This window comes from Sinohyriopsis cumingii, chromosome 2 (assembly GCF_028554795.1).
Source record: "Sinohyriopsis cumingii isolate HCF-2022 chromosome 2, ASM2855479v2, whole genome shotgun sequence".
Taxonomy (NCBI): domain Eukaryota; kingdom Metazoa; phylum Mollusca; class Bivalvia; order Unionida; family Unionidae; genus Sinohyriopsis; species Sinohyriopsis cumingii.
In genome coordinates this window covers 131518797-131537478 of record NC_142962.1, presented here as the reverse complement: position 1 = coordinate 131537478, position 18682 = coordinate 131518797, and the positions used below count along the sequence as shown (strand labels likewise).

The following is an 18682-nucleotide window of genomic DNA, read 5'->3' as shown; positions in this document are numbered from 1 at the left end:
ACGATTCATGCCTGAAAACACCGTGGCTGTCATCAGCCCTCAAACGACCAACTTTGTCAAACGTCAATACTCGGTCAAAGCCCTACGTTGGTTACATTACTTGTGCGACAAGGAAAACAAATGGATTCAGCATGCCCGCAACGGAGGGGGTGAAAAGACCATCGGAACGTATTCGGTAGATGGCTGGGACTTAGAAAACTCAAAGATCGTGTACGAGTTTAACGGTTGCTTATTTCACGGATGTCCCGTCTGTTACCCTGATCGTAGCACTAAAAATCAGTTTTTACAACGAACCATGGAAGAAAGTTACCAGTTCATGGACCCGCTGAACCCGAGGGATAGTTTGTACGGAGGAAGGACCAATGCCACCTGTTTGCTGTACCAAGCCGACGAAGAGAAAGGAGAAGAAATCAAATACTTGGACGTGTGTTCGCTGTAATCCTACGTGTGCAAATATTGTCGCTTTCCTGTAGGGCACCCGCAATTGTTAACGGAACACATCGACCTGAAAAACATTCGACAATACGAAGGCCTGATCAAGTGTAAAGTTTTGCCTCCCACGAACCTATACCATCCCGTCTTACCTCACCATTGTCAAGGCAAACTGATGTTTCCATTGTGCCGTACTTGTGCCGAAACGTGCAACCAAGACCAACCTTGTCAGCACACCCAGGAAGAACGTGCCTTGACGGGAACCTGGGTCAGCGTAGAATTGTTCAAAGCTCTGGACATGGGATACCAACTGTTAGAAGTGTACGAAATTTGCCACTTTCCCAAGACACAACAATACCACAAGGGTGATCCCAGTCAGAAAGGCATTTTCGCTGACTACGTGGATGCCTTTTTGAAACTGAAACAAGAAGCCAGCGGCTATCCTTCCTGGTGTCACACTCCCGAAGACCAAATACAATTCAAAGAGAAATACTATGAACAAGAAGGCATCTCTTTAGACCACATCGAGAAAAACGAAGGCAGGCGATCGTTTGCCAAAGTGATGTTAAATTGCTTGTGGGGTAAAATGGCACAACGACCGTGTTTACCCAAGACGGAATATTTGACAGAACCTTCCCGCTACTTCCAGATGATTCACGACAAAACCAAATACATGAAACACGTGGACGTCGTTCGAGAGAATTTGATCTTGGTCAATTACGAAGAAGATCTGGACTTTGTACAAGACGACCCTTTTGGAAATGTCATCATTGCGGCTTACGTGACAGCTCATGCTCGCTTAAAATTGTACGAAGCTTTAGAACTGTTAGGGGAACGCGTCCTGTACTTTGACACGGACAGTTGCATCTACATCGATCGACCGGGTCAGCAACACCCTGACATCGAAGAAAACCGTTTAGGAGCCTGGACAGACGAACACCCCGACGACAAGATTCTAAGTTTCGCGAGTGGTGGTCCTAAAAATTACGGCTACCAATACCGGGACAAACAAGGAGAAGTGCACACAGAGTGTAAAGTGAAAGGACTGACTCTGAATTATCGTACCAGTCGTGTGGTCAACTTTGGGGTATTGAAAGAAGCCTTGCAATCGGGAGAGGATGGAAACTTTAAAGTGACCACTCACCAACCGAACAAGATTGTACGTTTACCCACTCACCACATCGTCAGTCGACCCCTGGAAAAAATCTATCAAATCGTGTACCAGAAGCGAGTGAGACTTCCCAATCACTTTACGTTGCCGTACGGTCACATCGATATTGGTCAGCATATAAAAATGGACAACGTCCAAGACCAATAGTTCATTGTCACTACCAAGACCAAACGACAAAAATGAATCCTTTCAAACAGCAAGTATAGAGCGTAAGACTCAAGTCCAACGAGAAACTCGGGTGTGATTCTATGCCTCACGATCACATCACCAATACAATACCACATCTTAGTTGTTATGTACTAATGCCATGACAAACTAAGTGCAACCAGTGAAACTTCCAGACCACAAAACTTTACCTTATGGACATGCTGATATCACCCAGTATAAAAAGGGACGACTTCCAAGAACGACACTTCATTGCATGGACAAGCGACGAGAAAGATGAATAACTCTACGCAGAAGAAAATAGAGAAGGAACAAACATCATTGACCTCTTTCACCACCATACCGTCACAGCAAAGTGCGTTCAAGAAGGGAAAGGATTCAATAGACCTAAAGGAGTATTTTAGCATCCAAATGACCCAGACAGCGACCTCGAGAAAATTTAGAACGACAACTTACACCTACAACGTGAAATTTAAAGACTTCGCGTCTGACGCTCCAGCCGAGGAAGTATCAGGTTTCATTACGGATCTACTTGACTCACTGTTAGAGGAACTCAAATGTCATTGCCAAGTCAAAGATGAAGGTCGTTTGAGCCTATCTATGTATCACGACAGTTTTAACTCGCCTGTATGTCTCGGATTTAGCACACCTGCAGAAATAACTTCTTCCAAACTTTTGAGGGCTATTGAAGACGTGCGGTCGGTGAGAGAAAAATTTGACATCACCGATGGAAAAGTGACTATTCATATGGCATATGTTGTACCTCCATGGGAAGAAGACGATCACTGCTCTTGATCTGCTTACCGATAAGTGTACCTAGCACGATGGACGTAACAGCAGATTTACGACTGACAGGGAATACGAGATCGGAAACATCTATGCTGGGACACAAGTGGTAGCTGACCAGATTTTAAACAACGTGTGTAACGGATAGAGAGACAAACACGAACTTTCTCTTATTTGATTGTTTGTTACTTGTTTTGTTTTAACTTTTTCTTATAAACGAACATTTAATGTAAATCCGTTGCATATGAAGTGATTTTAGAAAGGAGTGAACGTTAATTTTAAACGTTAGTTTACTAGAGTCAATAACTAAACAACTCGTAAATATGTTTCTTTTATGTTCAAATGTTTATGTATTTAATGGATAGTGCTTAGACCAAAGCACAGGCCAGAGAGCCCATGTATATATGTACTTGAATAAATGTTTTGAACCCATACAACAGACTTTTCTTTATCGAGTCTCTATTCTATCTGTGAGTCTTTCTTTAGAATATTTCTGTCCTCTTTTCTGTGTGTTTGAATGTGTATTTGTTTGTTTCTGTATGTCTATGTTTGTCCCTATCAACCCTTTGTCCCTACAAATACATTTCACCCTATAGAAGGTTTTGACCCTATAAACCTATGACGTTACCAATGTTTAATTCCCACTGATCCCCAGGTGACATTCCCATGTTCAATTTCCATGTTCAATTCCCCTTGTCGCTAGAGTGATCCAGGGTTTTTCTCCATGTTAAATTTCCCTTGTCGCTAGAGTGGCCCAAGGGGTTCTGTAATGCTAATTCCCATTGTCGCTAGGGTGGCCCCATACACTACTGGCCTGCTCCAGCAACAATACGGTCTTACAAAACACAACAAGACTCTCCAAGAACACGTCAATATTACATATATTCGCACCAAAGCTCACAAACACGTACCAAGAAGCGAAAAAAAAGCAAACACATACACACATGGACATTGATACTATAAATGATAGATATACTTGGTTGATGACCCTATTTCCGAAAACCGACGAAAAATAACTCTCATACATCAAATCTCTTTAATTTTTTTTTTTTTAATAAAAAAATCCTCATTCAGTGGCAATACACCGTTCTTACCTCATTTATTTTGTTATACACTGTTTATATACAAATTTTCATTTCAAATCGTACATCGAAATATTTTTACAGAGACTTTTAGAATGCATGACCAATGATCGTTACAAACTTCACGGGAGTGATATCCCTTGATTTTAATTAGCTGAGAAGGAAAATTGCTCTACAATTCCCTTGATTTTACTTCTCTGTCAAGAAAAATTGCTGTGTGTATATTGCTTGATATAGCGGATGTAATTTGTCTAAACTGTTTGATTATATAGGTCATTTAATGATATATATATATATATATATATATATATATATATATATATATATATATATATATATATATATATATATATATATATATATATATATATGCATGTGTGTGTGTGTGTGTGTGTGTGTGTGTGTGTGTGTGTGATTTGGATTATTAACTTAGCTTTAACAATCTTCCAGTCATATCGATGTCTGCAGTGAGGCATTTTATAGCGATGAGGCATAATGTCGCAAACATGTAGCATGATCTCCAACCCAGTCACATTATCCTGACATCAGGTCGAACAGTTCTAACACTAACCTGTTAATGCTGAGCGCCAAGCGAGGCAGCTGTTTGTACCATTTTTTTAAGCCTTTGGTATGACTCGGCCGGTGATCGAACCAACGACCTCCCGCATCCGATGCGGACGCTCTGATCACTACGCCACCGGAGCGGTAAGTAGAAGTATCTTCTTTAATTGCAGACATATTGAATAATCGTGTGATTAGTGGAAATTACCATTAGCAATGTCCTAGCTATTGTTTTAAATATGCATGAATTTGGATCGCATTGTCCCATTGCTGGAGTGCAAATGTCTTGGGGTCGAAATATCTTGGGAATTTTCTCGAAATGTCTCGCTCCGCTATCGTATTGTTAGTTGTTGATAAATGTTGAAATATTCAGGTTACTGTACCCGTACACTCTTCGTCAAAACGGGAGTTATTTCCCTTGGCAACTCTTGACCTCACCACTTTTCCTGTTACACAAACAATAGCTAACTATTAATACCTTTTATTTGTTTGTTTGATTTTGTTGTTGTTGAAATTTTTCAGTAGACATTTTGTAAAGTCTTAATGGGTTTTTTTGGGGGGGTGGGGGTGGGGGTGTCCTGTGGTGTCTTGGGGTGTTTAGTATGACCGTCAGCAATATCCTACACCAGTCTGGTGTTTTTCGGTTGTCCTTTCTCTTTTTGCTTAGAAACATCAACACTAAAAAAGCAAAATGGCTTCGCCCATCTACTCGAAATTAGATTCCCGGTAAATATTTGACGCCCTAGCCTTTTAAATGTATCTTTCTTTTTAATGACCTAGGGGATTATATAATATTTGAAAGTACATATTATTTACTTTGCTTCATATCTGAAGTTATATTGTAGGATAATTTAATATATGTTTTTGTCTGTCAATGCTGTTCGTCAGCAAAGTTTATGAAACCAGAAAAGCCATGCAAGGGCTGATGTAATTACTTGACGATGACAAACTGTTGTCACCACGGAGCAGTCCTACTGTGTAATATGTATCACATGTTGTTTATGTTTTGGTGCCATCACACCCACCCCCCGAACAAAAATATTGGATTATGTGTCTTACGTTGTAGGACTAACCACGGAGTTACTATTAATGAAGCCACACAGAGAATGGTTATAACTTATAGAGCTTTGCAAACGAAGAAATAAATGACTGATCAGAGGTCTGTTGCCATCTGACCTTGGCACACAAGCAATTGATCAAATAAAGAATTATGCATATGTTTAAAAAATCCCACTATAGCCAGATGTTGCAACAACTTGATTTTTTTATGTTTAAGTACAAAATCTGGCCATTATTTGGACATTCCTAGGTACTGGTTTTGCTTCCCAGAACCAAAAATGAAGCCATTAATACATCCAGTTGTCTCATTATAGAACCCTTTTGCTTGATCCATACCTGTCAACTTTTCAAAAGCCAAGTAGTTAGATTGAATAAAAAAATAGGGAGATTGGGACCTAAAATTGGGAAGCTTTTGTTCAGCATATAAAATGTAAACATTGATTTTCCAGGTCCAATATGCATGAAATTCTCAAAGGTGCCAGGGGTTCCCTCTGAAAAGTGGGGGTGGGGGGGAACAGACATGTAATGGTCAACTACTAAATTTTAAGGATGCTGATTAATCGTGTTTAAAGGTGAAATGGTGGGGTGGGGGGACACTTATGGGATGCACAGTTCTCCCATTGATGTGCTTATTTTTCCCCAGGACATGCCTCCTTTTTCTACTGTGGTCAGCTGTGGCTAAACTGCACAAAAGCTAAAGGTTAGACTTATGTACACAAGCAATAAAGCCAGTCTGACTAATTAACAGTTAACCCTTGTCATTGCATTTATCATGTTAAATGAACTGTATGTAAGCACTAGGGCTTGAAATAAATACCCTGAGAAAAATTTTTTAAAATAAATTTTTGATCAGAAACCTTTTTCAAAAATACAAACAACATATCAGGAGGTAAACATATACACATAAAACACCTTTTATTTTTTGGTTTCATGGTGGTGGGGGCACCTGCAATTGATTGGCAAAAAAAACTTGCCCTGTATTGTTGTAACTTACAATGCCTATGACTTCATTTTAACAGTTCAGTTCTGCAGTCACAGCTACCATACATGTGGCAAATGTTGTTCCCATGTATGTCCCACCTTATTTCTTAGGGTCAGCTCATAAGGCATGTAACACTGTTTACTAAATAAAATATGTATTCTGAATTAGTTCTTTTGGGGAACATACAGTGCGATGTATTTTATTTTCATTCCTTCTTTTAATTAAATCATGGTAATGTATGTATGTGTGTGTGTGTGTGTGTGTGTGTGTATGTATGTATGTATGTATGTATGTATGTATGTATGTAATAATAATAATGAGGACTTTGTATAGCGCCTAATCATTAGAAGCTCTAAGTGCTTTACAACATTAGACAACACCTATAAGATAAAAAACATAATGATATGATTACAAAAACAAACACCATGAAATTAGAAAACATTAAAAAACATGCTGAGAATATTTAAGGTAGGAAACATTATTAGGTCTTTAAATTTGTTCTTGCGGTCGAAATAAGTGAGTTTTGCGAGCCCTCTTGAATGTGATCACTGTGTCTTTGTGTCTAAGTTCAGTGGGCAATTCATTCCATGTTGCTGGGCCCTTTTATGCAAAAGAACGCTGTCCATATGACTTTGTTTTCATACTTGGAATAATGAGTATACGATTGTCGGAAGAGGAGCGTAAGTATCTTGCTGGTGTGTACACATGAGTGAGGTCGGATAGGTATGTTGGACTAGAGTCCGACAGTGAACCATAGCACAGAGAACAAATTTTGTGTTTGATTCTGGATATATATATATACACACACACACAGTACAGGAATGCCAGGTGTTTACTGGTGTAAGTTTCTTTGGTTGAAATGGAGATGCTATTTTGGTTGCATAGAAAAATGAACAGCATTCACAGTTATCACTGATTGCATTGAAACTAATTGGTGACAATTTATTGTTGTGATTTATTTTCTTTTGACTATAGTATTGTTGTAAGGGTTACAGATTTTGAAATTTATGGGAATAATGTTTAAACTTAACATTCTGTTTGATCAAATAGAACATGGCATCTATGGATTGCATGATATATATATAAATATATTTATGTAGGAATTTTTGGGGGAGAAATGAAAATAAACAGACTTAATGTAATAATAATCAGGAGTTCTCTGCAAAATATCAGTGGATATTATGAGTTCGGGAGGTAGGCATGAAACATTCCCAGAAATCATGAGGCTGACCTACATTTAAACTGGTTGGAATGTGATGGAAGTCAGGAATGCTGAAATCGGATAAAAGGATAAGAAGAATTTTGAACAGAAGCTATCTAAACACTTTCGTCTATCTTAGTATATTTTTTATACATTTTATTAAAGAAACATACTTTAACTTAATCTGGTTTCAGTATTCCTGGCTTCCATCACATACCAGCCAACTGAAATATAGGTCAGTGGAACTTGTAAACGTGTCCATTTGCTTGTGTCCAAATATTTATGAACATCAGAAAAATTCACATATTCATCCAACAAAGGGCCCTGGGTCATGCCTCTGGGTTAGGGAACTTTGCCTCAGGGGCATAACACTATAAATACCCCCACCATAGAGGCAGTGTAGATATGCTATCTTGGAACATTGTCATATGGTTCAGACTTTTCTGTTCATGGCTCGGAATGATGGTGATATACAAAGATATGTCATTGACCTAATTATTTTTCTCATTATGAAGATTAAAGATTTAAAGAGATGTTCTATTTTAATTACAAAACTATTAAAAGACAAACAAAATTTGTCTTGCATTTGTATTTACTTAAGTGTTTCAGTTTCTGAAATCCTTTGTGTTTCAGCATATCTGTGTTACAAGTGTATGAAAAAATGCAGCATAAGCTAGAAACACTGCAGAAGGTTCTCCATTGCTATCACCAGTTATTTAAACCTTGGTAAGTAATTTAAATTTGAGTCACTGTTTCTAGTGAGTAAATAATTTACAACTCAGGTGGATCCAGTCTAAAATTGTTGTGATGCATTGTCAGCTTTTGTGTATGTGAAAGAAAATAAGTTTACATATCAAACTTGAAGGAAAGATGAGTTGATACATATAGATATATACACACATTCTATAACGTGAATTTGTTCATCATACGGTATACAAATAAAAAACATTTGTTGTTACTTAAAAAGATATATACTGTCATCACAATCAAAGGGAAAGAACTCTTATTTGTCTCGGTTGACCACAATCTGATGTTATATTTGACTATTTCAGTTAAATGTTCCAAACATAATAAAATTAATTGAATAAAGTTAGATTAATACATTTGGTGAAATTAATCTGGATTTATTCCTCTTCTAAATTCACCCAGTTCTAAAAAATGCATGTATTGCTTGATATGGTTATAGTTTTATCTGTTTTTAACAGGATTGAATTGCTTGGGTTCAGAGTTTGTATAATGGTATATCATGATATATAAAATGGTTCCTATTTACATTTGAATTTCCAACATTTTTTTGCAGGCCTCCCCCAGGGGACGGTAGTCTGTATACTACGGATCAAGCAGGATCAGCACAAAACACAGGTGTTTGTTCATATCATTAAGCTGATACACTCAATATGTGTCAGCAATATTCAAAATTAAATCTTTACTTTGGTTTGTTAGTACACCTGACGCATAAAATAGGATTGACAATTAGGATTTCATATGCACTTGAAAGCCTTGCATTGTTATGGAAATCAAATACAGTTCCGTTTATGCATATAACATAGATGAAAATTTAAACAATGTTCTCTTTGTTTGACAAAATTGTAATCAGTTTTCACTTACTGGGTTGTTACTCTCACTGATTTAATATTTGGGGGATAATATTTTCCAAGAGAATTCTTTCTGCTGAATATCTATGGAAATATGAACATACAAAGGAGCTATGTCTATCAGAGTATTTAATATCCAGATTTTTGTATTTGTCCACATCTACCTTATTTTGGGGTAATAAGTTGATGCAGACTCCTAAATGCCTCTATAACTTGAACTGGAATATAAAACAATATTGCAACTATGATTAATTATTGTCCGTAATGAGACCAGCCACCTACTCTTTATCAGACTGCTCCGGTGGCCTAGTGGTTATAGTGTCTACCTCAGATGCAGGAGGTCATGGGTTTGAACCCCAGCTGAGTCATACCATAGAATTACAAAAATGGTACTTACAGGTGTCTCAGTAGGTGCTCAGCATTAAGAAGTTAGTGTTAGGACTGGTCAGCCTGGTATCAGGATAATGTGACTGGCATATCAACAGGTTGTGTCCAGTGGAGAAAAAGACAAGTGAATGTATGGGATTATTTGTATATAGTTAATGTACTTGGGTGTTTATTTTATAGATTTTGTATGAAAAGAGATAAGTATAATATATTTGCTGCAAAGATTGACAAATTATTGTGACTTAATTATGATGTGAACACTGACATGCACATGAAATGACTTAAGCATCAGTAATATTGGAGAACACATTCATGTGACAATAAATATTGTGAAATTATTGAGGTCAAATGGAACATATTTGGTAAGTTTATTAGTTCTTCAAATGATTATTTTGGTTTATTTTATGATCATAAGTTGCACCAGGAGCAGTTTTTATGAGTGTAAAATGCGTTTTTGGCCTGTAACCTTGGATTGGGTACATTGCCCTTGAGATCCCATTGGGGGTGGACCCCCCAAACCCCCATAAAAAAATTTCAGCTTTTTTTATGGAAGACCAAAATCATGTCTGAAAGACGAAGCTGATGTATTGATCTGGCCTTGTCTTATACTCAGCATTGACTTATATGAAGATGAAGGATGGAAAAATTACTAAATTTGCAAATTCAACTTATACCTTGCATTGACACATAAGCCAACAAATACAGTTCTCATTATAAAGAGTGACAAGTTCCTAATGAAAGCTTTCTAGTAGAATGTTTAGTGGAACCAATTTTATAGACGTATTCAAATGGACTTGAGGTTAATGTACATTTAGGATAAAAGAAAGGGTGCTCACTCTGCATTCAGCAGATGCCCTTGCATGTTAAAATTATACAGGGATGTACAGCAGGAACCTTCAATTCTTTATGAAGAATTATTCTTTAGAAGAAGGTATTATTTGTATTCTTTGAAAACAATATTGACTACCATACTTTTGTGATTTTGTTTTGCTTGAATTTTCAAATTATGATTGATGTAAAACTTGAGGATTTGTTTAAAAACTTGAGGTTTGATACACTTACTATGAAAGATTTTGTCTTCCAGTTTAAAAGTCTTTTATTTCTATGTTGAGTAAATATTCAGCAAATTTTTTTTCTGCACAGAAAACAGTTGTGATGTGGGGACAACAGAGACAGAGCAGTTATCTAGTACAGAAAAAGCAGATTTGGACATGTTTGATAAACTGCTAACAAAGGCCCAGAAAGCAAGAGAAATCCAGAAAAGGGTAATTTAATAACTTTCAGAGTATTATAATTTTGTATTGCCCATGCATTGCGCTGCTATATGAAGACTTGCCATTTTACAATATTGTCACTTTTGTTCAGTAATTATATTGTGACATTCACACCCCAACCTTAGTTTGTCATAGCAAATTTTCTGGTATCAGTGTTCAAAGCAGCATTTCAAGTATGCTTGATATGAAATTATGTCAGTATTTCTTACTGTATGTGAATGTGGGTGGGGTTTCAGGAATCATAAAAAAATAGCATTAATCATAGTATTTACAATATTTAAAGTTTAATAAAATGTAAATGTAATGATTAAACCAAGTGTCTCACAGTAACAGTAAATAAGAAATCCATATTGAAAATGAAATTAAAAAACAAACTTGTTTGTTTCAATGTAGGTCATTAAGAATAAGGAACAAAAGCAGAGGCACAATTCAAGTTCAGAAGGCACAAAGGTTGATAAGTCTGACACTGTTGAGAAAAAGAACTTGAGTGAAAAAGTTTCTAGCACAGAGAATTGCGATACAGCTGAAAATAATATAAAAAACAAGTCAGTGTCTGCAACCTTTCCAGACATTTCAACACATCAACCTCTGACAGCACAACCTCTTTCTACCTCACTAGAAACTGCAGCTGAGGCCAGACTCTCAAAACTAGATGGTTCAAAATCTAGCAATAGTCTAGCAGTATCAACACAGGTAAATAAAACAAGATCATCCAGTGCATCCAGTAAGAAAAGAAGTCATCCTGTCCACATAAAGGCTCCATTTCAAACCAATCCTTCAGTGGCATCCTCAACATACAAAACAACAACATACAGAGCAGCTACAGTGACTGCTGGTAAATCTAATTGGAAAACAAGTAAAGCCAAGGGAGATTATGCAGTTACACATAACTCTTATGTGAAGAAGTCAAATTTAGTTAAATCTGTTTCAAAGCCAGATAGTCACATTGAAGAGTATTACTGTAATGATGATTTGGAAACAAAACGAATCACTCCTGTCAGCCATGAAAAGGATCATCATATAAATGTAAATGAAGAAAAGAATGTAGTTGACGGAAAAATCACTTCATCAGCAGATGTTTCAAAAAATGATTCATTGAGACATACTGAAATGGACATTCAGGAATCGGAGAAGTCATTAAAAAATATAAATTTATCAGAAGATAAGGTGGAAAAGGAATCAGAAAGAACAACAGACTTGAATCTTTTGACTGATGGGTGAGTATGAATACTGAGTATTATATAGTTTTCATAAATCAACAAATTTCATGCTACAATAGCGAATTAAAAAACCCAACAGACGTATTCTTATATGGAAGCAATAAGGCTTCTAGCCTATTCCACCACAAAATGTCCTCTGTTTTTCAAATCCACATGATTGACTACCCATGAAAGTAAATGAGTCCACAGTTATATTTGTCTCAAGAAAAATGCATTTGCACTCATATCCATATTAGATTTAGCAATTTTGCTCTCATGCCTGGATCAGATTGTGTAACATTTGCACTCATACCAATATCAGATTGTGTGACATTTGCACTTTTAAACATTTGCACACATACCTATATCAGGTAGTTTAACATTTGGACTCTTAAACATATCAGTTAGTGTAACATTTGCACTCATAAACATTTGCACAAATACCTTTATCAGATTGTGTAACATTTGCACTCATACCAATATCATACCCACAAGAAGCTACTAGCAAGCTTTCTCACATTCCCACATTGGCCGATTCCGAGACTCAAACCCATGTAGACAGAGGTGATACGTAACGGTGAGCGCTTTAGACCACTCTGCCACTCAGTAAAATGAAATATGGTGCATGTATAATTGTATGCATATGTAGATAGGCTGATTAGATTTTAATGACATTATAGGAATGTTGAATATTTTGAAATTTTTAAAAAATTGTTCAGTCTAGAGTGTTGCATTGAATTTGTCAGATTCAGTGTAGTTGCTTTAAGTTTTAGCTCTTCTAATTATAGACCAGATGAGCATATTGGATGGTTTATTGTCTTTCATCCATAGTCCTTCATTTGGAGGATTGCCCTGAAACTTTATGCACACATTCATCAGATGGTCTTCTTGGTCCTCAGTGAAAATGGTGCAGTATGGAAATCCAGTATGGCCACCATGACAGCCATCTTGTAAATATTATCACTACTAGAGCAGAAGGTCAGACTGACATGGGACTTCTTCACTTGAAGATTTCTGATAATGTCTTGTTGGTCCTAAATCAAAATGGTGCTGATCCACCACCATGACAACCATCTTGAAAATCTTGTTATTGCTACTTCTTCTTAATGGAAAGTCCTAATGACATGAGGTTTTCACCTGAAGATTTCTAATGATGTGTAGATGCCCCCTACTGAAAATTGTGCTGATCTGAACTGACCTTGAAATTCTTGTTATCACTGCTCCACAGAGATGGAGCAGCAGAGGAGGTGAACAGACCACTTGTCTGAAACGTCCTTTGCTTAAAACAAAAGCTCCTTCAAAATAAAAAAATAAGGTCACAGACCACTTGTCTGAAACATCATTTGCTTAAAATTACAAAATAAAAAAATAAGGTCACTGATGCTATAAATCAAAGCGTCTAACTTGACCATGAGTTTCTCTAATTGGATTAATTTATTTTTGTCGAAATTTGTGTTTACCCACTGGACGTCTCATTGAGGTCCCGCCCCCTCTGCTGCTATAAATTTATCCAAAAATTTTATCAAGTCCAATACGATATCTTGTTCTAGGATCATGTAAATTTATTGTTATAAACCTATACTGGGTTGATTGTGCTCGTGAAAAGAAATTTCTGAATTTAATTATATCATTGTCACCGCTACACCAAGTTTGATGAATATTTCGCGTATCGACTCCATTAAACATAACTAAAATGTTGCAGTTATCTCTGATCACTTTTGGTATTTGTGTGTATTGCTGAGTAACATAAATCACATCAGTGTTTTTATGTCTGCCACGTGAAAAAATTCTGGCAGGATTTGATTGTTTGTCCAGCATCACATCATCATATACAACTAAATTATTAATAAATCTGTCTAAAACATCAACACTTGGTGCTTCATCAATATTGGTTATAAACTCAATAACATCATTATCTTCATCCAGTAATCTTGCATTTTCATTAAAATCTTTAAGTACATCATAACATCGTTGATCATCAACTGACGGAGCTACTAAATACAACTTATCCCACTTTAACCATCTCATTATCAGATTAAGTAATAATTGCATCTTACCCGATCCAGATGGACCTATTATTATCATTCTGATGGAATTCATAGCACAGGATGGTGTTTAACTGGCTCTTGCTTTCGTGTCACTGAGAAATCAATTATATCCATATTATAAATAATATGACTTTATATTGTTTGCGTTGTAGAGCTAAAACTGCAACTAATGATCTTTTATCTACAACAACAAAAAATAAAAGAATAGCATACAGTGGAAGATGTGCAATATGTAATAGGAAGAAATTTTTATTTTTACCCATTAAAAGACAGTGGTGATATTGCTACATTAAATAGGAACCCCAGGGCTAAATACCCTGGAGAAAAACATCTACCAGGATATAATTATTGTGGTCCTAGTACTCGACTTGATGTTAGGCTTGACAATCAGGATCAACCAAAACCAGGTGAATATCCCATAAATGATATTGATAAAGCATGTCACGTTCATGATGTGGCTTATAAAAATAAAGATCTACAACATAGGCATATTGCAGATGTGAAGTTGATTCATTCGCTAGATTCCATAAAAAATAAAAATACAAGAGAATCATTAGCTAATTGGTTATTAAAATCTGCAATGAAAGGTAAACTCGTATTAGGAGCTGGTAATTAATTATAAATGGAATCAATTTATTATAGTCCAAGGGGATACTGGAGGGGTAGAGCAGCAATTAATAAACTCCTGATGCAGCAAAAGTCAAACATTCTACTGCTAAAACGTGGTTATCCAAACAAGCAATATGGCAAATTTACCTACCATCACCAAAACGAATTCAGTATGCATATTTCGATGTTAGTGTTCCTAATGAAGTTCATCAGGCTGATATTCTGTTTTTACCTCATGATACGATTAAAGCACGTAGATGTCAAATAACATACAAATACGTGTTAACTGTCATTGACGTTGCAAGTAGATATAAAGAGGCAGAAAAATTATCAACTAAAACATCATCTGAAGTTTCTAATGTGTTTGAACGAATTTATCAATGAGGACCATTACGATGGCCACAACTATTACAGGTTGATCCTGGCAAAGAATTTCTCAGTCCAGTATCATCGTTAATGAAGCAACATAATGTCAAAATCAGACAAGGACATACTGCAGTTCATCGTGATCAGGCAATTGTTGAATGATTTAATCTAACACTTGCTGAGCAATTATTTGGATATCAATATGTGAAGGAATTCATTCAAGATAAAAGATCTTGCGAATGGGTTGCAAGATTACCAAGTGTGATAGCTGCGTTAAATAACGAGATTACTCAAACAACCAACATGAAACCTATTAACGCAATTACCAAAAAAAATATACCTGTACAACGACGTGATTTTTCAGCACAGCCAGTACTGGGTAATATTACTGTAAGATATTTATATGAATCTGGTGAACTTGAAGGTGGTAAAAAAGGAGCGACTGATCCTATTTGGAGTATTACGACACACAAGATATCTAACATAGTAAGATCTAGTGGTAGACCCGCAATCTACAGACTGGATTCAGCTGCTCCTCAACATGGTTTTACACATGAACAATTGCAGGTGATTCCTGAGGATACACAATTACCACCGCAATCGCTTAACTAGCACTCCTACGTCGATTACATTCAAGACAGGTCAGCATCACATTTTCGCGTGTATGGCCAAGATGATTATCTTTCCTATCCGTGGTAAATTGTCTTGGATTATTACTCTAGTACTTCCACAGCATTATACAATTACAACTTGCACAATGATTATTCTGCTGTTGTTTCAGCGCGCTGATGAAATCAGTGTCAAGATCAAAATCACGTTTATTTTATTTTATCACACTGTTTATAACCAGCTAATTTTTTTCTTATTATATCGCTGTCAATATCATCATCATTGATCACTGACTCGTTCATAATAATCCTTCGTAGTTGAGATATTCTTCTGACTCGAGACACTGCGAGATAAACCAAATTTGACCACTCGATACGATCATCGATGATCCAAACAACTGCATCAGTAATAGTTAATCCTTCAGATGAATGAATCGTCATCGCGTATCCTAGCGTCCACGGGGATTTATTTGTTTTTAGCGCATCCTCAACAACATTGACATTAACTGTGACAATATCATTTAATACTAAATTCTGTTTCTCGATCTGTCCTGGTATATCAACATCAATATTCTGCTGCCGTGTATCTGCTGGTCGATAACATAACGGAACTGGCAACGTTGGAAACTTTTCTTTATGTAACTGAAACAACTGCTGCTGAAGTGTGTCTCTGACTATCTTTCTACTTGCAACTATCAAATTGTTTGGTCTCCACGTTTGCAAAAAGTCGTTCATTGAAGTTTCTGAAATTATCCCTCGCATTACTTCACATTGACTTTTATTCGGCTGTAGTCTGATTAATTTTTTTAACTCACTTAATTCTGGATCAAGTGCTCTATGATATCAGTTATCTCCGAGTAATAATCAACAAAATCTTTCAGCCAATCATGTGGAGATGGTCCAACAAAAAGTGGTAGTCGACCATGATCACCACACATTATCACAGCAGTATTTTTTGTTAATAGCCAATCAAGAAATGTTTTTAATGTTTCTAATGATACTGTACATATTTCATCCCAAACGATAATCCTTGGAATATATTTCTCTCCCATTCGATCAGGAGTCCATGCCTCACCCTTGTATCGGAAGAAGCTGTGATAGGTACACGACTGCACTCCTCGTTGTTTCATCTCTCGCGCAAGTCTATGTGTAGGCATTAAAAAAATCATATCTGAATTCTGAAATAATTTGATTGCTCAAGTCATCTTACCAGAACCTCCCGGTCCGTTCAGATAAACCATTTTATTTCTGGTTATTGGATCGTACACCGATGGTGCAGATGATAATTTTGATACCTGATTATTTATCAGGTAAATATCTTTAATCATAACATCAGCGGATTCGGAATAATCGAGTATGTTTTCTTTTTTTTTTCTCCACAAACCCCACTGTGCACAATTATCGATATGTAGTTGTTCTAGCAATCCTGATTATTTTTTATTGATATAAAATGAATCCGTGGTGACTCTGATAGCAAACTTAGAAACCTTACTTATCATCGATAATAGATTTATCGAAACATATGCAAGCATTGAAGATCTTAAATGAGTATATTGAGGCGACTCACCGTCCATGTAGCTCACAATTGTACCTAGTTTCTTTCCATTTGGCAAGAAAGCTATTTCTCGATTTATAAATGTATTTCTTTTCGTTGTATCAGCGATTATAAAATCTAACTCAGCATCGTCCATGATCAGTCTTGTACAATGTCGTTTATGATCGTATGATCCTCCTTGAGTGAACTTGCCAATTATTTTTCTGCCAAGATCTTTTGTAATTTTATTGTCATAATCGGTTTTGTCCGGGTTTTCATCATCAGAATACTGTTTTTGTTGCGGTAACCAAACTTCAGTTTGTTTCCGATATGATATAATTGCTTCATTTACAATCAACGATATTAATATCGCACAATCGAGCATATACTGTAAAAGTACTGTTGGTACCCACGTTTTTTTCTGAAAAATGTTAGACCGTTAGACCGTTTCCACGAGTCAAAATGGTAAAATGTTCTGTTTCTTGTTCAGCTACACAGTTTATTTTTGAAAATTTCATCGGTTTCAGATTATCAGTGCTGGGTTTTTCATTTATCGGATAGATTCCATAAATAACTGCTGTTACAGGATACGCTCGCTCATAATACGGTTTGTTAATGCCAGGCAATATTCCTGGTTTGGAATTTCTACTTAGTACGACAGTTTTTTCATCCTTGTGTACAGGATCATATTTGTCACGGATAATCCAATTACCTGTTTCTGTTAGCACAACAACTTTTATTCTGAAAAGATATTTGCGATTATCAATGTAATTAATGATAGTTGCTGATCGTTCGTCATTCATCGTAGCTTCGATGACACCGTTGCTTATATTCTTGAATGTTGACCATACATGAGATGCACCATCTGTGTGAAATTCTTTCTTGGCGCCATGAATTTTATTGATCAAACTTTTATTTTTCTGATCAACCAGATCTCGCATTGGTAGGTAGGGAGATATCCTGTTGAGATTAAATTTATATGTTTTCCAGGGCTTGATCTTGGATAATCTTTCGAATTCGTTCATATTATATTTCAAACAAGTATTTAAATTAAAATATTATGTATAATGGCTCAGTGCAGATGGTTGATGATCGGTTCATTAACTCCTTGTAACAAATCCTGTAAAAAGGAATTCTGCGGACAACACTTACAGAGTGTTCGTGGTGGAAGTCTAGGACCAGTACCATGTCTACGATGTGTCGGAGTACGAGGAAAAACACAGTTGTGTGCACGTTGTGGTGGTAAAAGATACAGAGAACTTAAAAGATATTATGATAAAAAAAATAATGACAGTGACAGATCTATAAAATCTGTAGAGGACTATCTAAATAAGTTTTCAGACACATTATGATTTAAACAAATACTATTATTATATAAATGAGCCAAGAGTTTGTAAAGCATCCTACAATGACAGACTATGAATCAAATCTTGATGGTGTGATCAGACACTATAGGTTGAAAAGACCAGTTGGTACTGTTATTAATACCAGTTATCTCCAATTTACTGTTGGGAAGAAAAGGTATTTCTGTCATCGATTCACATATGAGTGTTTCTTCTGGGTGATCAAAGATGGTCTTGTGATCGATCACATCAACGGTATTAAAACCGACAATAATTTATC

The 18682-nt window shown here is 36.2% G+C and overlaps 1 protein-coding gene across 2 annotated transcripts in view; it reads left to right on the top strand.

The window, feature by feature from the left end:
• Positions 1–4880: 4880 nt before the first annotated feature.
• Positions 4881–18682, top strand: part of LOC149805848 (uncharacterized) — a 51458-nt gene continuing 37656 nt past the window's right edge. For both annotated transcript variants that reach the window (XM_089950572.1, XM_089950571.1), the window contains exons 1-5: positions 4881–4923; positions 8073–8165; positions 8740–8801; positions 10565–10686; positions 11089–11912. In XM_089950572.1, coding sequence (XP_089806698.1) covers positions 4889–4923; positions 8073–8165; positions 8740–8801; positions 10565–10686; positions 11089–11912 — 1136 coding nt within the window. In that variant the 5' untranslated portion in view covers positions 4881–4888. The remainder of the gene's footprint in view (positions 4924–8072; positions 8166–8739; positions 8802–10564; positions 10687–11088; positions 11913–18682) is intronic.